The sequence below is a fragment of the Camelus ferus genome, chromosome 18 (genome assembly GCF_009834535.1).
Source record: "Camelus ferus isolate YT-003-E chromosome 18, BCGSAC_Cfer_1.0, whole genome shotgun sequence".
NCBI lineage: Eukaryota > Metazoa > Chordata > Mammalia > Artiodactyla > Camelidae > Camelus > Camelus ferus.
Window position 1 is genome coordinate 36,260,273 of NC_045713.1, and position 22,921 is coordinate 36,283,193.

Below are 22,921 nucleotides of genomic sequence, written 5' to 3' on the forward strand. Positions count from 1 at the left end.
CGCTCGTGCGAGCGACGGCCTTCAGCCAATCAGGAACCCCATCTGAGGAGAAGGGCGTGCGCTTTGTGGGCTAGAGCTTCGCGAAAACATTCTCTTCCGCGCCCTGCATCAGGCCCCTCCTTGGGCTTGGAGGACTTTCTCAGCCCAGCGAGGTGCGGCTCTGAGAGCTAGGACTGGGAGGAGAGAGCTACGGATGGCGGTGTGGTCCAGCCCTGAGGGTCCCAGGGAAAGGGGACCCGGGGAGGTGCTAAGCGATGGCAGGGTGTTTTATGTATTAACTTTTCGAATCAAAGCATCCCTCAGTTAACTGAAGAACCTAAGGCCCTGTGATTAACCCAAACCTGCAGAGAGGTGGGGCGGGCTGAGGTTTGAAAAAGTGGGCTTGAACCTGCTTCTTCGTACCCACTGCACTATCCTCACAGACATCCAAGCTAATCTTATCCTTGCGGAAACAGGCTTGACGAAGCGACTTACCCCCAAAACCTCACAGCTGTCGTGATGCTGGGATGAGAAATCAAAGGGTGAGAGGAGACAGTTTCCACGAGGCGTTAACCTTGGAACTTACATTTTAAAAGGAGGTACCGGAGTCAGCCAGACCAACACAGCAGGTAAGGGTCTTCCAGGCATAGTAACAACAGGTGCCAAGGCTGTGTACCCAAGGGAGGGAGCCAGAGGGAGAGACGGGCTGCCTCTCCCCTCAGTTTCTAAGAAGGAAAAATATTGCAACCTTTGGAAACTGTTTAGAACTATATCAAAAGGACATTAAGCCAGCTACAACAATTTGTTAAATATAAAACACTATTCTGTTTTTGCAACAGTGTAAAATCAGTAACTGTCTTTCTCCTGTCTCCATGTGGTCCCACCATTTCTTTCCTGACTGCTTTAGAGTTCCTGTGGATTGCTGGGCAGAAATCATCAATGTCCCAAGAGCAGAAGAAATTGTGCCCTGCTCACACAGATGTTCAAGACAGCTGCTTCAGTGGGAATCTCTTCCCCTCTACTACCAAAACAGAACCAAAAAAAAAAAAAAAAAAATCACAGTTCTTCCCACTCTCAGTCAGTAGAAGTGTAACTCTGTACTGTCAAGCAATTTGACAATTACTTTATTCTTTCACTTTTAAGAAGTCTGACATGTACAAAAGGAAATGTGTTAATGTAAGTTATAAAGCGTAGTAAAATGAACACTTGTACACCCAATTTATGAAACAACTTGTATTATTTTTCCTCTATGAACTGTATTTTACATTTTTTAATTCTATTTTTTATTGAAGTATAGTCGGTGTACAATGTGTCAATTTCCAGTGTACAGCATAATGTTTCAGTAATACACATACATATGTATATTCTTTTTCATATTCTTTTTCATTATAGGTTATTATACGATATTGAATATAGTGCCCTGTGCTGTACAGTAGGACCTTGTTTATCTGTTTTATATATAATAGTATCTGCAAATCCCAATTTACCCCTTCCCACCTTCTTTCCCCTCCGGTAACCATAAGTTTGTTTCCTATGTCTGTGAGTCTGTTTCTGTTTTGTACATAAGTTCATTTGTGTCATTTTTAAGATTCTACATATAAGTGATATCATACGGTATTTTTCTTTCTCTTTCTGGCTTGTATCACTTAGTATGATAATCTCCAGGTCCATCAGTGTTGCCGAAAATGGCATTATTTCATTCTTTTTTATGACTGAGTAGTATTGTATTGTATATATATATACACCACATCTTCTTTATCCATTCATCTGTCAATGGACATTTAGGTTGCTTCCTGTGTCTTGGCTATTGTAAATAGTGCTGCTATGAACATTGGGGTGTATGTATCTTTTCAAATTAGAGCTTCCTCCAGATATATGCTGAGGGGTGGGACTGCTGGAACATATGGTAAGTCTATTTTTAGTTTTTTAAGGAAACATATAATTGTATATATATATATAAAATTGATGCTTCTCCATGTGTTCCTCCCAGATCCCACCTTCTCTCTGCTTCCTCTCAAGATAATCACTATCCTGATTTTTAAAAATCATTTCAACTTTTCTTTATGAAATTACTATATATTCCCAAACAATATACCATTTACTTTTTGTATCATTACTTTTCAATGATAAAATTATTTCTGTGCTGTACCATTATACTGCTGCTTCTTTTCAATCAACATTATGCTTCCATCCCCATGTGTTTTCCCTGCCATATAGATTCCATTATATGAATATACCATGACTTATAAATCCATTTTCCTATCTCCAACATTCAAATTGTTTCCTTTCCCCTCTCTCCCCTCCCACTATAATGTACATTGCTATGAATATTCTTATATAGTTTCCTGATTCATGTGTGCAGGAATTGTTCTAGGATGGAGTTGTTGGCTTGGAGGATATATAAGACACAAAGAGTTTTCCAAAGTGGTTGTGCCAATATACAACCCCAGCAATACCCTCTCCCTAACTTGAGCACAGCTCCTTCCTTATCTTCACAAAGCACAGTTAAGACAAGTCTTCTATGTTAAATGTAATTTTTTTTTACTGAAAGCTGAGCACATTACAGGAAAAATCTTAAACTGAATAGCATAATTCACTGTTGGATTTCTTTGGTCATGTTTCTTCATTGAGGGTCCTCTACTCAGTCACTCTGTTCCATAGACCAACTTGGCCTGCCAGGTTAAAAGCTTCCTTTATCCAATCTTACCTTCCCCAGACTCCCATCTTTTTTTATCTCCAACTCTAATAAAAATAATAATAAAGCCCCCTTCTCCAACAACAGCAAGAAAGCATTAACATGCTGCCTGCAAAGATGCAGCCCTGCCCACAATGTAGTCATCCTTTTACGTCACTATGCATTACACTTGTTCCTAATTGTTCTGAGCTTCTTCATTCCAGAATGAAATTTTGCGTTACTTTCATGTACCCAGGAGATCCATTAAACTGTTTTTCAAAAGAGCAGTCTTCCCCTGGAGATGAATTTTACAATCATCCCTAGAGTAGTTCTGTTGGTTAAACCCTCTTGGCTTGAAAGTAACAGAAACTCTCTCAAGCTAGTCAAGGCAGAAAGGGAGGATTTGTTCTAAGGATATAGGATATCTTAAAAGATCTTCTCACTGACTACATTGGAGTCAGGGACCCTCCTCTAAGCCAATCTAGCAAGGTGAGGTCGTATTGTACCAAATGGCTTCCAGGGGATCTTTGCTGTGGATGAGGGGGTCACTGTTAACATTCTGTAGATGTGTTTCAAGTGACTGATTCGCAGGGAAGATTCAGATGAAACAATTTCTAAATAGCAAAGCCAGTAGAAACTATCCCATTTGTTTCTCTCCCCTTTCAAAAAAGAGTCAACAATTATTTTATGAGTCAATTATCTTTATAAAAACTCCATTAATGCAAGAGCTCAACTGTATATCTTTAATATACACATAATTAATGTATATTAATTACTGAATAATGTAATACATTTACTAATCAATGTATTATATACTATATTCAGATATAATATATATAAATAAAAAATAAAGCAGAGTTTCTCAACCTTGGCACTATTGATATTTTGGTCCAGATAATGCTTTGTGAGGGGAGGAGGCTGTCCTGTGCATTGTAGGATGTTTAGCAGTATCTCTGGCCTCCAGCCACTAGGTGACAGGAGCATTCCCCTCCACCCCACTGTGACAAACAAAAGTCTCCAGACATTGCCCAATGCCCTTGGGGAACAGTTTTGCCAAAATTAAGAACCACTGGTATAAAGCATGGCTTTAGTAAAAACTTTTAGTCCAACTGAAGACACAAAACATGTGAAACAATTACAGAACAAAACAGTAAAATATAATATACAAAATTATATCTGTAAACAGTCATAACATTTCCATTTTTGCCTTTAATATTTTTGGGGGATATTAAAAATATCACTTACCATTTTATTCTGTTGGAAGACAACGGTGATAGTGTGCAAGAGCCTCATGCTATTTAATGCCTATTTGGAATGTTTTCCAGATTTTCATCAGAAGGATGCTACAGAGAAAAATACCTTAATTTCTCCTCCAAATTCCTCAGAAGGCAACTGTATCTGACTTGTTATGAATCAACATATTTTCTATAGTTTTATTGGCACAATTTCAGAAATTAGCTTTATCTGACTTTCTAATTGGTCTTTGGTTGGTAAGGACCAGCAATCCTCAACTTTATCTTTGCCTACAGACTTTCAGTCTAGTAGTAGTTACCATCTATATTCACCTATTCAACATTTATTGAACACCTAGGTCCCAGGCCCTATGCTAGCACTGGGAGTGTGTGGTTCGCTAACAACAGTAACAGTCCTTGGCCTCCTGGAACTTACCACCTAGTGAGAGAAACAGACATTGATCAAACGTATCATTGATCAATTTTACAAATCTATTAAGTTCTTTAAAGGCAAATACATAGTGCTATCGGGTTCTGTAATGTGCAGAATTTACATTTTCAGGGAGCTCAGGGAAGTTTCCCTGAGAAAGTAATAACTGCTAAAGGTGGGGGAGGGTATAGCTCAAGTGGTAGACCATGTGCTTAGCATGCATGAGGTCCTGGGTTCAATCCCCAGGACCTCCTCTAAAAATAAATAAACCCAATTACCACCCCACCAAGAAAATCCTTAAAAAAAAGAGCAACTTTATTTAAAAAATCATTGAGGATGAAGGAGTCAGGAGGCTGTGAGGGGACAGTGCTTTGAAGGCAGGGAGAGAAGTGTGTGCAAGTCCTCATGGCAAGAGGAGAAAAGGGGATATTGGTTAGTGTTTTAGTTAAACAGTCCAGAGTTGAGGGAACTCCAATACCATTATCAGATTATAGCATCGTGAATTGCTGTTAAATAATATATTACTTCTTAAATTTAACATCCATTCAGCTTAGATTTCTGTGCTTTGTATCTTTCTTTGCAAAAGGCTAACAGTAATTTGAATATAAAGGAAAAAGGAATGAGTATTTGTGTTACAAAAGGTTTCTCAATCATTCATTTATTTCAGAATTTTGGCTATTTCCTCAGTTAATCCTCTTCATCTCACCCACCATCACCCTTCTCCAAATTCTATTTTCAGAGATGAATGTCTCAATGACATGGTTCCAAGCAGCCATCGTGTCTCGCTTGCAGGTGGAAAATTATTTGAGCCATAAATCTCTGGTCAGCTAGTCCTTCTGGTTCCAGCTGGTCTGAGGTCTATGTGCTTGTGGGCAGCATACAGTTAACTTCTTCCACCTGGAAGGGGTTTCGGTATCTGCAAAACAGCTCAAAGGATATGGCTCAGAATATTATCTATAAGCCCTTGAGGAGGAACTAAAGGTCCTTGACTTTGTTTAATAGCTGAACTATTATTATTTTCTCTTGCTTGATTATTTTCCTTTGTTTCTGCATTTCCTCATTTCTCTGATTAAATTTATTCTTTGAAACTTGAGGAAAGCCTAGGAGGCTAAAGTTTTTCCACAAACAAGAGACAGGCAGAAGACGGGGCAGGGAAGAGTCTGTCCTGGGAAGACCCCATAGAGTTCTGCTCAGTTACACTAAATCATTTAACTAAAAATTTACTTACATAACAGAGGGTAAAGAAAAACCTTAGAACTGTATTTAGCTGTATAATCCATTCCCAATTACTAAAAAAGTATAACAAAAAGCACCTTAAGAAACTACAATGAGGTATCACCTCACACCAGTCAGAAAAAAAGTCATTAAAAAGTTCACAAATGATAAATGCTGGAGAGGGTATGGAGAAAAGGGAACTCTCCTACACTGCTGCTGGCAGTGTAGCTTGGTGCAGCCATTATGGAAAACAGTATGAAGATTTCTTAAAAAACTAAAAATAGACTTACCATAGGATCCAGTAATCCCACTCCTGGGCATATATCTGGAGAAAAATATAATTCAAAAAGACACATGCACCCCAATGTTTACAGCAGCATGATTTACAACAGCCAAGACATGGAAGCAACCTAAATGTCCATCGACAGATGACAGGATAAAGAAGTTGTGGTATACTTATACAATGGAATACTACTCAGCCATAAAAAGAATAAAATAATGCCATTTTCAGCAACATGGATGGACCTGGAGAATGTCATTCTTAGTGAAGTAAGCCAGAAAGAGAAAGAAAAATACCATATAATATCACTTATATGTGAAATATTTTAAAAAGGCACAAATGAACCTATTTCTAAAACAGAGACAGATTCACAGACATAGGAAACAAACTTATAGTTACAGGGGGAAAGGGGGTGGGAAGGGATAAATTGGGAGTTTGAGATTTGCAGATAATAACTAATATATATATATATATGCACAATAGATAAACAACAGGCTTATACTGTATAGCACAGGGAACCATATTCAGTATCTTGCAGTAACCTATGGTGAAGATGAGAATGAATGTCTGTATGTTCCTATGTGACTGAAGTATTGTGCTGTACACCAGAAATTGACACAACATTGTAAACTGAATATACTTCAATAAAAATGTATTTTTTAAAAAAGATTAATTTAAAAAACTTAAAAAAATGTTTTTTTCATGGGTTATACTGATGGAGTTTCACCTTTCGGAACTGAGTCACACAGAGCAGGATTCAAATCCCAGCCTTGTCCTTCACTCTGTTACTTTGGGAAACTACCTAAATGTTCTTAGAACTTCAGTTTCCTTATCTGTTAAATGGGGATAACAATTTCTCAAGCTTTTTTAAGACTAGATTGGAGCACATAAAGCATAGACCACAAAGTCTGGCACAGTGAGCAGGACATAGTAGGTTCTAGTTAAAAGACAGTGGGAGTTGCCCACTTATTTCCCTGTACATAGGGGAAATGTAGTTGCAGTCAGATGACCCATGAGATAAAGAGATGGATTTATTGAAAAGAAAATAATTCATAAGTTGTCCAGCAGGAACATCTTGTATATTTTGCATCTTAATACTTACCGTTTCGTTCCTGTGGCTTTTTAAACTCGTTATTTTAAAAACCGGAGCCACTGCCTGATTGTTTAGGGCTTGATTATCTAGTTATGGACTAGTTAGCCCTTAATTTCTGGCTGTACAAGAGTGAAAAGAGAGAGAAAGGAAACGATTTCTGCAGAAACTGAAACATCTTTGTGTTCCATGCAGTACCTGGCACTTTGTGTGTACTAAATACAGAATAAATCAGTTTAATCCTTTTAGTGACTCCAGTTTTAGAAGTCTTGCATAAGACCAAAGGAAAAAATGAGACTCTCTGAACGATGTTATTTTGTTTTTCACTGTTACTATCTCTGGCCTTTTCACAACTGAGTTTTGACTCGGCCAGAGACATTAAATCAAATGCTTAGTACAGTTTTGAATAGCACACAAATTGATTCTTTTTCAAGATTATGTCAAGTACGACCTTAAGTACTAGAGGAATAAAACTAAGTCCAAAATACTTCAGTGTATTTCTTATAACACGTGGGAGATACGAGAGAGAGAGATGATTCTAGCCTTCAAGTTTACAAACCTGTAAAATCAGATTTAACTTGCACATTAACCACTTAAGACAAACTTTAAAAGGGAACAAAAAGGGAAGATACAGAACAAGATGTATGGTATCCTACTATTTCTGTTAAAAAAAATAAAAAATGTTCCCTCTCTCCCTCTCTGCGTATATATAAATATATATATATACCCTCCAAGTCCATCCATGTTGTTGCAAATGGCAAAATTTCACTCTTTTTTATGGCTGAGTAGTATAAAAATGTTTCTCTTAAAATAGGGGGAAAATAAACCAGAAAAGTTTAGTGGCTTTATTTTTGTTAATTGTTATTTTTTTTTAAATAATGAGATTAATTTTTCCTTCATGCTAAGGCCTGATGTGTGCAGTCCAGGTTGGTGGGCAGCTCTGCTCAAGGCAGTCAGTCATTTGGGGACCCAGTGTTCTTAAAATACATAAACATCTGTATTGATTAAGATGATTAAAATTGTTTCTATTTTTCTTTCAAGGTGACCATCTTCAGAACTCTTTTCATCTCAAACTCTGGACCCATTAAATAACTCCCCTTCCCCACTCTCCCCAGCCCTTAGCAACCACCATTCTACTCTCTGTCTCTATGAATTTGATCCTCTGATAGGAGAAATCTCATGTAAGTGGACTCCTACAGTATGCTGTCTTGTTGTGACTGGCTTATCACACTTAACACAATGTCCTTTCATTCTTTTTTCCAAGTATTTGCAATTCCCAGCTTGGGTTAAAATTTTTCAAACTATAAATATAGAAATACTGAAGCGTAGGACAGAAAGGGGGAAGAAATATAAAAAACAGCTAAAATTTTTGGAAGTTTTGATCCAAAGTACTGTACCACCTAAAAATGTACTTTTGCCTATAACTGGAAATTTTAAAAGGAAACTATCCCTGTATTAGTGCATTCTTGCATAAACAATCCACTGATACAAAGGAAGAAAACAGTCCCAAATGAATTTTATTTGATTATCATTAAAATATGCAATCAAATCAGCAAATCTTAAATCCCTGGCAAAAAGGGAAACTCAGGTTACTTAAACCAAAGGAACATATAAATACAAATCATAGCGTATTATACTACATAGATTGTAATAACCTTTCTGATAGCTAATGAGGTCACAAAGTATCCTTAGGTACAAAGAGCTGCATTTTTCAATGTCCATTTTCTGTGAGAATTGTACTTACATCTTCACCCAAAGTACGTGAGATGCTATTTTCCACTTGGAATGCTGGAATGCTTTCACAAGAGAAGTCTATTTTAAAAGTCAACTTATTTTAAAACAAAATTCATTTGGAATAGCACAGTTTATTATGGCTCAAAATGCTGGCAATAAATAACTTTATTATCTGCAGCTGGAAAATGCTCTCCAACACTGAAACATGTGTACTACGCAGAGGCAGTCTGGTGAAGTCCACTGGTCTGACACAGGTCAGGGCTCCAGACGGAGGCTTCCAAAACGAGATTAAGGTAAATGTGCTTTTATAAACTTGGCACTTAAATCTGAAGAAATCTTGGTGAGCTCTGGAAAGGAAAAAGCAGTTTTATTTGAGATGAGATTTATAAACACAGAGTGGAACAACAACAACAAAAAGTTAAAGTGTTGTGGATTTTCATTCCCTCTCTGGAAGTAAAACTTTAAATAGAGCAGTAACCCACAGACTGATCTAGGGTATTACAGCTCAAGTTACCATTAACAGGCTTCAGAAAAAGGTTCATTAATAACCTTCACATGGAAGGAAAGCTTGTAATATATACCTTATAACAAATCAGTTACACCTTAATTCTAGCTCCTCCATTTGTGTGACACTGAAAAAATTACATAACCTCCCAATATCAAATCTACCTTTCTTGAAGTGGAGATAATGATGGTGCCTACCTCTGATTGTTGCGATGAATGAGATAAAGCCTGCAAATTACTTAGCACAGGGGTAGTGTATTATAAACACCCAATAAACATTAGCTGTTGTTATTAATGAACGCCCCATATGTGTGTGTTGATTGTAAATTATACCAGTGGGAATACAAAGATGAATAAAACAAAGGTGAGTAAGATGTTCATGGTCTAGTGGAGAAGATGCCATTACTATTTAAGAGATAATGAGTCATCTGAGGATCAAAATAAGGTTTTCTCTTCTTTTTAAGTACTTCATGAACTACAGTGCAATTCTTTGTTATTCTAGATCAGGGTTTCTCAACTTTGCACTAATGCAAAGCATTCCTTGCTGGGAGGGGCTGTCTGGGCGTGGTAAGCTGTTCAGCAGCACCTCTGGCCTCTCCCCACTGGATGCCAGTAGCACCTCTCCGCAGTCTGCAATTTTGTATTGCTGGGGGCTATCGCTGTGAGCCTCAGAGCCCAAACCCGGGCATCAGTTTCCACTCCTGCTCTCCCCAGAGCTCCCAGTGCCTGCCTGCCTGTCTGGCCAGCGGTCTGCTCGGGGCCTAAACATTATCACCAACACATTCTAGATTCCACCATTGGCCAACGGCTAGCACCACATGGTGGAATCTCAGTCTGGAAGTCAGAGACTACCTCTCCTCCAGCCAGCAGACAAAGATGAGATAATGGCCAGGTTTGCTGAGAGAATGACACCCTCAGACCTGGGTGTCCCTGGGGCAGAGTGAAATACACCACACTGGCCGCAGGCCAGACCTGCCTGGCCAGTCTCCCTCTCCCTGGGGCCAGTTGCTCTTGGCCAGGTGGATGATTCTGGCTGATGTTGCAACGGGAGCCAAAGCAACTGTACAGCAAGCAAGGGTGGGGGCAGGGGGACATGCAGGTGGGCAGGAGTAGTTACTCTCCTGTTATACAAGCAGCCACATGATATCCTGCATTTTGCCTTTTAGCCCAGAGCCTAAATATTTACCATCTGGGCCTTTCTAGAAAATATCTGTCAACTTCTGTTTTAGATTAAGTACTTATCTTACCATCAACATAGAGAAATGCATCATAATGATGTCATTCTACCTGATGCCATCTGGAGATTGGAAGACAAGAGTACAGTCATTTTGGAAAAGGACAAAACAGGCCTTGCAAGCTAAAGAACAAAGGCCCTGGGGGCCTGAGTCCCTGAGGCAAAAAAAAAAAAAAAAAAAAAAAAAGGCAGGCTTGAAGGAATAAAAGACTAACTTTATTGCCTCTGTTACGCTAACAAGTATACCTAGTTGCCACAAGACAAGAGACTCAACTATAAACTTTAACCTTATCTGTTCCCTTGCTTTCATGCAGAAAATTCCCCTGCCTTTCTTTCCCCTTACCGAAGCACTCCCTCCCGCTGACAGCCACCACGGAGCTACCTGCTGCTGATCAAAGAAGTTTGATCATTTCCAGAAATTATCAGTGAGCATGAGACAAACTCTCCCCTTTGTTATGAAAGCAGCTCACCCCTTCTACTGGGGGAATTGGCCCTTTTTTTTTTCACTGCCTTCTCCTTTGTGCGTAAACTATTTCTTTCAATAAAAAGCTTTGCTTGCCTAGGAATCCTGTGGAAGCAGTATTCATTTCTATGGTATTGCTGTCCAAGAATCTGGAAAGGGCCTGTTAACCATCTTCGTAGCAAAAAAAAAAAAAAAAAAAAAAAAAGTTACGTATGAGTAAATAAACACCTGAAAGTGTTTTCCAATGAATATCCATGACTATGCATGGAGCCTACATTTTGGTTAGAAACTGTTGCTAACTAACATCTAAGAGGGCTGCTTTCAGCTTAGAACTAACTGGGAGAGAACTTTGCAATTATTCTCTAATTATTGGCCTATTGCCATAACTTTATAACAGAACCCACAGGTAGAATTATGAACACAACTACCCTGCTTAAAGAGCCTGCAAAGGTTTCCAGCTTCCTCACCCCCAACCTCCAAGACCCAAGCACCCTTGACTACAGCCTCAGGTGATCCTTTCCCAAATGTGTCCCCAGCAAGCCATGGGCTGTGAAACCTCTGAGCCTTTTTGTTGATGCTTTTCCCATTGCATGGAATGTTTTCCCCATCTTCTTTGTCCAAGGAATACCTACTTTAGGATCCAACTCAAAGCTCCCTCACCCAGCCCACACCTGTATTCCGGGAGACTGAGACTAGACTCAGCACACTTACAGTTATAGCACACTCTGTAAGTTACTCCTAGGTCTGTCTCCCTTGATAAATAGTGAGCACTTGGAGATCAGGGACATCTTATCTCTGAATCCCCAGTGCCTAATGTAATGCCTGGCACTTGCTAGAAATTCAATGAATTATTTGAAAGGCACTCCATGGCTCTTCCTGTCAAAAATAATTCTTCCACTAAGAGTTATTAGAAAGACACCAACCTACACCTTCTCCTTCCTTGTCTAAAATTTTCTCCTCATTAGAGAACATAATCTCTAAGCTTTCTGATGGCAAGGTCCACATCCTTTCAGGTTTACATGTGTTTACCGTTATTCCTGGCACTTAGTAAGTACTCCTTCAAGAATTACATGGACAGGGGAGGGTATAGCTCAAGTGGTAGAGTGTATGCTTAGCCTGCAGGAGGTCCTGCGTTCAATCCCCAGTACCTTCTCTAAAAATAAATAAACCTAATTACCTCCCCCTGCCTCCCAAAAAAGAATTACGTGGAGAATTATTTCAATCATACAAATAATCTAAAAAAGTAGAATTAATAGGGAAAAAAAAGAATGATCTTTTTCAATAATACTAAACTAAATCCTTAACTTCTGAAACCATTATGTTTTGTTAGTGTTTTACTCTTTTGTTTAAAAAAAAAAGAAATAAACATGAACCACTGAATGTATTTCATTTTAGAATCCACGTTTCCAAACTATACAAAATCAAAAGGGCTAAAATGCTTTGCCGGTATGATTATCTATAGCGTATTTATGTGTGTGTATATCTAGAGAGTGTTATACATTCTCTTAAAGGCAAGTTGGAGAAAACTGTAAGGAAATTAAAGAGTCTGACTTCCACTTAATATTCAGTTGTACCCCACACTGGAAATGAAACCAACCAATATGAAATAAGGATGAACACCTTCTTGAATATGTTAGTAGCATTTAAACAAGGAGCATTAACGTAATTCCAAAGTATTGCTCTGCTCTATACTCTTTCTCCTCCCTGCACCCCAAAAGAAGGGAATTTAAGGAAAAAGATTAGAGAGAAAGATCAGGAAACTGACACTAAGCACTTAACCCACTGAGAAGCAGGGTCACCAGTTTTGACTTTCACATGATCTTTTCTACCCTTCTAATTGACAATGGGTTGGGAGTTAAGTGGAAGTCATCCTCAATAGCCTTAACCATAAAATTTATCAAATAGGTCAGCATAAAGGGTTTTGTGATTTAGTAGAAAGCTTATGTGATTTAGTACAACCAAATATTTTCCAAACCTCAGAATCTTTCCAAGTTTCACTCTACAATTAATTTTTACTTTTACATTAACTCCTGTGAAGTAGTTTTACCTAAATAAATGGATTTTGAAAAGCAACCATCAATATTGTAAATAGAAAAACCAGTGTTACTGGGCATAAATAGAAGTTATCCACTGAAATAACTTTGTTAACACAAATGGTTTTAAATCCTAGCTGGGTGCCGCTGTTGCCTACCAAAGCGTTACAGAGGTGTTAAGAGACCACTAACCCCACGTGAAGGACATTTTCTTTGATGTAATCAGAAAGACTGGAAAAAGAATTGAAAAGGGAATAACGTTCCCGCTGGAAGGCTCATTGCTATTTATGCTGTGTCCCTGTACCATCCAAAATCATCCTGTTTCAGTAACATTGTAGAGTACCCCTGCCTTCCCCCCACCTTAGAGCTCCTAGAGGAGTATAATTAACACCCTCTCCCCACTAATCCTAAATAAAAGATCATGCTGGTAGAGCCATAAAACCCTAACAGCAACTCATCTACTCAGAGCACTAGGTTTCAAAAACTGACAAAGTTCAAATGATCTAATCTCTGAAGGAAGAGGCCACTGCATCTCCAGTAACTTAACGTTATTGAACATAAGGGATTGAGGAACCCACCAGAACATGGACCCAGAAACAATTTAGGAATACCGCAGGTATTCCTCCAAAGGCACTTACTTGGCGGAGGCCTGAGGGCCACTCAGAGGGCTGGGGTCTGGTTCTGTGCTAGGGAATAGCGCTTCCTCTCCTGGGACGGGGGTGGGCGCCCTCCCGGGGGCGCTGACGGCTGGGTTTGAGCCCCTGGAGCTGGGGACTCAGGGAGCAGGGATGCAGTGTCAGTGGGTTTCTCCTGGCCTGCTGGTGGCAGGCTCTTGAAAGCAACTGGCTTTTCCTGAATCTCTGGGGCAGATGGAGACCGGCTTGGTCCAATCCTTTGGACTAAAGAGCTGCTCTGGGAGGCCTGCTGGGTGTGATACAAAGCCTGAAAGTCCTGGAAAGCCTCAGCCACGTGAGGGTCCACGGGTTGGGTCTGAAAGGACTGAGTGGGCAGAAGCTGGAGCAGAGAGACGGGGGTGGCCAGACTCTGAGCTTCAGAAGCCTGAACAGGTGGTGGCTGAGTTTGACTGGTCTGAAAAAGATTCTGGAGCTGGCTCTGTGAAGCCAGAGGGATCTGGAGGTGGCTCTGTGCAGCCACAGGTACCAGGGGGAAGCCCTGAGAGGCCACAGAGATAGCTGTGGTAAGGATGGCCAGAGGCTGACTCTGAGAGGACAAGGAGACAGAAGGCAGGATCTCAGAGGCAAGAGTGTCTGCAGGGAGCTGACTGGTAGAGGCCAAGGAAACTACAGGCTGGCTCTTGGAGGCCAAGGGAATAGCAGGCTGGCTCCTAGAAGCAAGAGTGCCTGAAGGGAGCTGGCTGGTAGAGGCCAAGGAAACTACAGGCTGGCTCTTAGAAGTCAGAATAGGTAGATGTTGGCTCTTAGAAGCCAAAGGGACTGTGGGCAGGCTCTTAGAGGCCAGGATGGCTGGAGTTAGAGGCTGGTCCAGAGAAGATGGAGTGAATGGCTGCACCAGAGGGACTGATTGTCCTTCAACAAACCTCAGCACCCCAGCTTTAGGACCCAGGGGACGGGCATCAGGTCCCAGGGAGCAAACTCCCTTTAAACTTTCGACAGCCTCAAATTTGGGCAGATCCTCTCTGCCAAAGTATTCAACGTCGCCGCTCTCCTTGACACTTTTCATCCCGCTTTTGTCGTGGTCCCCCTGGTCTGGCTGGTTTTCGACCTGGCCGGTGACAGTCATATTCAGAGAAGCAGTCCCTTCCAGGAACCTCCTGCGGTGACGCCGCCGCCGCCGCCGCCGCCGGCGGATCCGCAAAAAGGTGTTGGAAATGCTGCCGATGGTTAAAGACAAGCGGTTGCTGATGGTCTGGTTCAGGGCTTCCAGTATCGTGGCGGAGGGCAAGAGGTAGGACCTGTTCAAGGCCTCTTCGGAAGTCAGTTCGATGTTGCCGGTGTACCAGAAGACCCACCAGAGGAGGCTGAGGAAGATGATGATGGAACCCAGGTAGAGCAGCAGGTCGTAGAAGAGCAGATCCGCGAAGACCCCGGTGAACAGCAGGGTCGCGCCCACCGTGTCGAAAGCGACGCCCAGCCAAAAGAAATGCCTGCAACGGCCCAGACCCGTCCGCTTCGTACTCTTGTCGACGGCGTTCATCGGAAGCTCCATGAGCTCCCACTGTCGCCGCCGCCAAGTCTGCAGTAGCGATCCGGCAGGCGGCGCCGCCACAGGCCCGCTGCGGCCGCTGGGTCCCCATGGCAACGCCGCCGCGGGCGCGAGCAGCACAGGAGGCGGGGCGAGAGGGGCGGCAAAGCGTGACCGCCGCTCACCTGCGAGGAGCAGAGAAAGAGACACAGCCCCAGAGCGGGGCGGAGGCGCGGTACGCCCTGCCGCCCGCGCGGCTGCCTTCTCCGCATGCGCGGTGTCTGCTCCCGGTGTGACCCTGCAGAGTTCTTGGAGCTTGAGAGCCTCCGGCTCTCCCAGAGGAAAATTTTCCTTTGGTGACAGTGTTGTGGATTCCCCTCTTCCCCCACAATGAGGGAGGGAAGTATCCACATTCCTTTCCCCACGCCCCCGCCTTCCAGAACGAGAGCGAAATCCAGAAGGAGGGCAAAGGGCAAGGACTCTCTTACAGTAACTTACCCCTCTCAGCCAGGGGTACTTCTCGGCCTCAGGTGCTGCTGCTCTCTGAGTTAAACGCTTTCCTTTGTTTTGGTGAAGTGGCTAGATTAGGGTCTGTTGATACACAGATCTTAATTACGAGCTTGTATGTTTGCCCCCTGGAGACTGGACTATGACGTGCTTGTTAATAGCAGAGCTAGGGGTGAATTCTCTCCCCTCCAACCACCTTCTCTCCAGTTTCTAGCATTTTAATTTTCCCTTCAGTGTTAAAGTAGTTGAAAAAATATTGAAAACTGGGTGTATTAAAACTCACATTACTTTAAGTTAAAATATAATTTTTATACCGAAACCTGACATTCTTGGCCTTAATGGAAGAAAGTACCGATAACAATTTTAAAATGTATTTCTTTGTGTATCTCGTTTTCAATGGCGAGAATTGCCATGTTTTACAATTTTCACGAGCCAATAAATACCTTTAATTTTTAATTACTTTAAACTTACAGAACCATCTTTCGCAGGACCCCAACATTGTGACTAGTATTATTTTAAAAAATACATAAAGTCTGCTTCCAAATTTAGATTAGATAATACTAAGCAAAATTTGTGAATCAATTTTAGAAGCTCGAAACATAGTGGTGATTTTTAAGATACGAATTGCTGATACTGCATGCTGCTTAAAAATCATTGAAGATGAAATTTCAGCAGTAATTAAATCATTAGAATATTTAAGAACCAAGTTAGTGGTGCTTGCTATAAATCAGATATATTCATTGAAATTAATTTTCACCAATTAAAATCTGAAGACAATTTAGTTTTTTATATTTTCATGTCAAAGGTGGAATGAGAATGTTTGTATATCATAATATTTTTAAGTATGTCTATTTCCCATAATAATTGATCATTTAATCCAGTGATTGACAGTTCCAATTTCTTTATTTCTTTTGTTGTTTGTTTATTTTCTCCTTCAGGTGGTACAATTCATATGTCTTGCTGAAGGTTTATATGCATCAAGCATACTTGCAAATTTACTTTCTTTTGTTGTAAGCAAGGGGATAGGCCTTCAAATAAACATGAAGCTTAATATATTGGCAGGTTTTCTCATTGGAGGATTTGTGATCTTTTTCCATTGGTTTCAAAATATAATCCCGCACTGATAAATTGCATAAAAATATGTGATCTACTTGCACCAAGATGGTTTTGATTTTAGCATAGTGTATTTCTTCATTCGATATTACATATATTAGGATTGGGTGAATGTTAACTTACATGAGAAGTGCCCTGATTGCATCTGACCTTGATGTCCGTTGGGGACCTTTCTGTGTCTGTAATATTTTTAAAACAGAAATGAGAATAACTCATCTGCTTGTTGAGTTTGCAAAACAAATTGAAAGTCATTTATAAAATACGTTAAACAGTTATATTTGATTTCATAGAAGCAGAAGTTTTGCATATAAAATTATGAGCAAGTAAGGCACAAATGTGGGATAATAATTTAAAGGGAGGAAATGGTGGCTTCTACCCTGTTATAAATCTGCTGTAGTTTCTCCATTATCATTTTTCTGGCCACAAACATATATATGTCAGTATTATCTTCTTCCAATTAATAATTTCCTAAGCTTGGCCATATCAAATTTTTCTTTCATTTCAGTAAAGTGGATACATCACTCTTCTACTGTTATGACAGTATAGTACTTTTTTTTACATTTTTTATTGAGTTATAGTCATACAATGTTGTGTCAAATTCCAGTGTAGAGCACAATTTTTCAGTTATATGTGAATATACATATATTCATTGTAACATTTTTTTCACTGTAACAGTATAGTACTCTTAATGTGAACATAATTTATAATCTGACACATTATGTTGGATTGTATCTGTTTTATGATAAAAAAGTAAGGAAGAGTGTTTTCTTTCTTATATTTTAAAACGTATTTCAGGTCTAATGAGATTTCCTACTAGCATTATAAATTCCTTTTAAATTCTGTTACACAAAAAGGGCCAGATCTCTATCATGAGCTACATCAACATTATTATAAGCTATAAATTCATCTGAATCTGGAGAGATTCTGGGGTTTAGGCTTCCAGTGCTTTCTTGTGATCCTCCAAGAAGTATATTATCTCTTGCATGAAACATAACAACATCAAAGTCACTGGCAAAGTATTCTGCCTTTTTTATTTCTCTGATTTTGTCACTCTGATAAGCATCATCTATTAAACTATCAGTTTGAGTATTTTTAAAACCCTCCTGTTTTAGAAAATATTGTGATGAAATATTGAATCTTTGTGGTCACGAATTCTATTTACATTCTTCCAATCTTTAAATATTTTTTGACTTGCAAATATTTTAATTACTGCCCCTAAAATGCACATGGCAATAAAATAGAGCCACAGATTCTTTGGAATAAGAGAGCCAGTAAAAATGAATCAATTTTAGAATATTTTCTTACAAAAACCAGTCTTTTGAAAATGTTTAGCCATCATGTTGTCAACTGAAAAAAATGTACAACTTAAAAGTTGAGAGTTATGTTTTATTCAGTGGACTTTCTGAGGACTTCAAGCCCACTAGACAGCTTCTCAGATTGCTCTAAGGGACTGCTCCAAAGAGATAGGGGAAGAGCCAGGATTTATGAGGTTTGGCAACAAACACCAGGTGGTTGGAACATCAAAAGATTACTATTAGTTAACAAAAACCAGATATCTCAAATTAGGGAATTTAGCGCTTTTCTATGTATGGGAAGATAGAAGAGTCTGGGCTCATTGAAATCATCACTTTGATATGCACCTTAGCTATCTAGGGCCAGCATCCTGTTCTTACCGATCCTGAGTCTCTCAGGGTACAGCGGTGGGGGTGATTATAGAGGCTGAGGACTTGGGAGTGGGCAGCCTGCTAGTCTCCATCCTGAGTTCCCTCCAGCTCGCCGTCGGGGCGGCAGTATGACTGATGGCTTGATGGCCATAGCATCCTTTGTTTATGGATATGGCAGGTGGCATTCTTAGTCCACAATGTGAAACAGATCCTCTAAAGTCTGAATCTATATCTAGTTTAGAGAGACCAACCTTTTAGAGAAGTGTTGTAGTCCCAGCCATAACAGACCCCAAACCCCATCATATAATATACAATAAATAAATATTACACATATATTATATACATAGGTGTGTAATTTTCTATTGTATATTATAATGTAAAAAATAGATGTTTTAAAGAAAGTATACATTAGTTTGCATTATTTACTCTTCAAGGACAAACTTGCTATTATTTAAATAAAACCACTGCAGGAGTAGTTAACAGTGGCAGGAAACCTCTGTAACTTTAGGGTCTGAAAATCACGGGATTCACATATAGGCCCAGAAAATTACAGTTCTTCAGCCTTCAGGATTCAGAAGAACTCTGTGAATGGAAGACTCTCCACTGGGAGTCTTTTATGGAATAGAACAACCACATCCTCTTTCACTTACTTCAGCTTCTTGAAGAAAGAGTTCCTTGTCCAACAGAAAAATACTGTGTACTATTCTCCAGGGTGTTTCTTTTTCTGTTTGTCCATTTTTAGTTCAGGCTTAGTACAGTCATGTTTTCCATTTGGATTATGATAAAGTTCTCAGTAGTGAGAGGTGTCCCCAGTACAAGGTCTTCTATCAAGCTTGTATATCCCTCTGCGCCTTTAAAAATGAATTTGAAACAAAAACAAAAACAAAACAAAAAACTAACTGTGGACCAAAGGAAATAAAACCTCTTTTTAGGGGGGAAAAAACCCCACTAAATTTGTGAGTCCATTTCTTCATAAAATATTTTGTAGTTCTTAGAAGTTTGCATAAGCTCTTTACTAAGATATGTTTCCTTATATTACTAAAAGTTTTCTGATAGCAACAACAACTTCACTTGAGTGCTTTCTGGGTGTCAGGCACTAGCCTCGCTAACTTCTTTATTTGCAATACCATTTAATTCTCACAACAGTCCAATGCAATAAGTTCTATTATTATCTACGTCTTATGGTTGCAGAACTTGAGAAACAGAGACCAACTTGTTCAAGGTCATACAGCTACTAGGTGGCAAATAAGTATACAATACAGCATTATGGAAGGGACTGGAAGCCAGGAGATCAGGCTTCAAGGCTTCAAGCATTTGAGCACAGGTGCACTGGAGCCAAGTGCTTACAGCCTAACAGAGACATGTGACATCAAATGGTGTTATAGGTGCTGGAATAGAGGGATGTACAAGGAAGGGCCAGTGGAGCAAACAGGTGGTAAGCAAGTGCATAGAAGAGGAACTGTATGTAGCAAACATACTGAGGGCATGTTCACAGCAGTACTATTTCCAATAGCCAAGACATGGAAGCAAACTAAATGCCCATTGACAGATGGCTGGATAAAGAAGTTGTGGTATAGATATGCAATGAAATACTATTCAGCCATAATAAAGAACAAGATAATTCCATTTGCAGCAACATAGATGGAACTGGAGATTGTCATTCCAAGTGAAGTAAGCCAGAAAGGGAAAGAACAATACCATATGGTATCACTTATATGTGAAATCTAAAAAAGTAACACAAATCAACTTATTTACAAAACAGAAACAGACTCATAGGCATAGAAAACAAACTTATGGTTACCAGAGGGGGAAGAGGGTGGGAAAGGATAAATTGGGAGTTTGAGATTTGCAGATACTAACTACTATATATAAACTAGATAAACAAGTTTCTACTGTGTAGCTCAGGGAACTATATTCAATATCTTGTGGTAACCTATAATGAACAAGAATATGTGTATGTACATGTATGACTGAAGCATGATGCTGTACACCAGAAATTGACACAACGTTGTAAACTGACTACACTTCAATAAAAAAAAAAATACTGAGGGAAAGGAGGGTGGGCGTGGGTAAGTGGTTTTTCAGCTAGGTGGGGCAGTTGTGTGAGCAGGGAACATGAAAACACTGGCATATTAAGGAAATTGCCTGTGGATTGGAATAGTCCACATGGGTCCCTGTGTAACTGGGGAGAGTGCTATCGAAGTGGGGTTGGAGACACTCAAGTGCCGAGATGAGGCTGGAAGGGGTTTTATCCTCAAGAGGTTTATGATGTGGTGTAGCATTTAGACTTTTGTGAGTAGGGGAAAACCGCGGGCGCTAAGCCAGGGAGTGATGTGACCAGACTGACAGTTTTAGAGAGGGCCCAGAGCAAGCCTGTCCCCTGGCCTGTAAGGTTTCCATAGAGAAACCAGATAGCCTATGGGAGTTCCTTTGTAAGTTCTAAGCTTTTTTTCCCTCTTGCTGTGTTCAAGATTCTCTCTGGTTTTTGATTTTTGATAGTTTTTAAATAATGTGTCTTGGAGAGGACTTCTTTAAGTTGTTTTTGTGCAGTGACATATGAGCTTCAAGAACTTGGATATCCAGATCTCTCCGCAGACTTAGGAAGTTCTCAGATATTCTTTCTTCAAAAACTGTCTGCCTCCTTCTCCCTCTCTTTTCCTTCTGGAACTCCAATAATCTGCAAAAAAAAAAAAAAAAAAAAAAAAAAAAAATTTTATGGCATCCCATAGACCACGTAGGCTTTCTTCACTCTTTCTCATTCTTTTCTCTTTATTCTCCTCCAACTGGATAATCTCTAAGTTCCTGTCTCCTGTCTCACAAATGCTTCTGCTTGATCCATTCTGCTGTTGATGTTTCTACTACATTTTTCATTTCATTCATTGTTTGCTTCAGCTCCAGAACTTCTGTTTCATTCTTTTTCTTTTAATGATTTCTATCTCTTTGTTAAATTTCTCATTTTGTTTGTGTATTGTTTCCCAAATTTCACTGAATTGTCCCTCTATGCTTTCTTTTTTTCTGTGGCGGGGGGGGGGGGCGGATAGTAAACAAAGTTTATTCTAGGAAGAGCAACTCATTGAGAGATAAAACCATTTAAAAATGTACATACATGTACTGTTCATTGTTTCTAAGAAGAGTTTAGAGCCTTAGATTTTTAAACTTACATAGTTATCAAAGGAATAAAGCCAGCCACAAAGTAAGAATCAACAGAATGCAGTAATCCAATCTTAAAGGATAGTCAAATGTGCTTACACATATTCAAGAAGTCAATCATCTAAGTTATAAATGATAAGTAGTTCATTTGTGTCTTTTTTCTTTTTAGGTTCCACATGTAAGCCTATGAGGCTGGAAGGGGAACAGGCTCCTGGGCCGAGTTCTAGCCCCACCCAGATACCTAGGCATCCAGTTGGGCTGCCCTTTCCAAGCCCACTGCCAGGCCTCAGTTTGGGGAAATGAGCCAACCATGAAGATGGACTGTTGTTCCCCAGCCCTTCTGGGGGAGCCTCAGTGACTGGTGACAGATGTTCCATCCTCAGCTCTGGGCCCCAGCCAGCCAGCCAGTCCCAAGCCCTTAACACTACTGTGGGCTGTGCTCTGGGACCAAGGTGGGGCCAGGAGTCAGCCCCCAGAATCCAGAGCCTTTCCTTTCTGGCTTGCTTCACTTAGAATGACAATCTCCAGGTCATTCTGGCATTATTTTATTCTTTTTTATGGCTGAGTAGTATTCCATTGTAGCCTTCTATGTTTTCTTGAAGCTCATTGAAATTTCCTTAAAACAACTATTTGAATTCTTTATTGGGAAAACAGAAGATCTCCATGTCTTTGGGTTTGGTTCCTGGAAGATTACTGTGATCCTTTAGTGGTGTGGCGTTACCTTGTTTTTTGTGTTCCTTGGAGTTTTGCATTGCTGTCTTCATGTCTGAAGTACCATTCACCTTCTCCAGCCTTTACTAACTGCCTTCTGGAGAGAGATACCTTCTCTTGGCCCTGCTAGAGTTTGTTGTTGTTGTTGTTGTTGTTGTTGTTGTTTGTAGCTTGTTTTGCTTTAATATACCAAAATATTTGTGTGAATGGAAGTATGTTGCAAAACAAGGCAGAAATCTGTAGACAAATACGTCTCACTCTGAGGGAAGACCTGACTGGAGAGAAGGCACCAGAAACTGCATTTTGCTGGATTCCATGTAAACAGTAAATGGGGGGAAAGTTTCACCAAGGAGAAAGGAATTTGCACTGTCATTTCAGGATTTCATTTAAGGGTGAAAGTTGGTCTCACTAGCTGACGCTCAGCCTCCATCTTACATTGTAGTGTAAACAGGAGCTGGTGCTAAGGAGACAGATACCCAGTGCACAAGTGGGTGCACAAGGACAGCAGTGCACAAGGACACGAAAGGAAACTGACATGAGTGTTAGCCCCTGGGTCCTTTTTTTCTCTTTCCCACATGGCTCCTGCGGTATTCTCAATTAGCAGTGCCTTGGAATCGTGCCATTTGTCAACAACTGGTTAGTGGAAAAACTGAATCCTAAAAAAGTCTGGGTGGATACACTTTACTTCTGTCCATGCTCTTTAATCAGATGACTCGGGGGGTCCTGGGGTGGAGGGACATACCGC

At 40.1% G+C, this 22,921-nt stretch overlaps 1 protein-coding gene and 1 long non-coding RNA gene across 3 annotated transcripts; one reads left to right on the forward strand and one right to left on the reverse strand.

Moving 5' to 3' along the window:
• Positions 1-28: 28 nt before the first annotated feature.
• Positions 29-1,197, forward strand: LOC116657616. 2 transcript variants are annotated; one of them, XR_004312805.1, is made up of 3 exons: positions 29-152; positions 456-608; positions 887-1,197. It is a non-coding gene; the product is annotated as an uncharacterized LOC116657616 (long non-coding RNA). The 2 variants fall into 2 exon arrangements; XR_004312804.1 differs by lacking the exon at positions 29-152 and having other exon boundaries at positions 159-608.
• A 7,650-nt stretch (positions 1,198-8,847) lies between these two features.
• LOC102514443 lies at positions 8,848-16,017 on the reverse strand. The gene is made up of 3 exons (XM_006179100.2): positions 16,010-16,017; positions 13,507-15,464; positions 8,848-8,981 (listed from the first exon to the last, which is right to left on the reverse strand). The coding sequence occupies exons 1-2, from the start codon at positions 16,015-16,017 to the stop codon at positions 13,529-13,531; spliced, it is 1,944 nt and encodes a 647-aa protein (XP_006179162.2). The 3' UTR covers positions 8,848-8,981; positions 13,507-13,528.
• Positions 16,018-22,921: the final 6,904 nt, after the last annotated feature.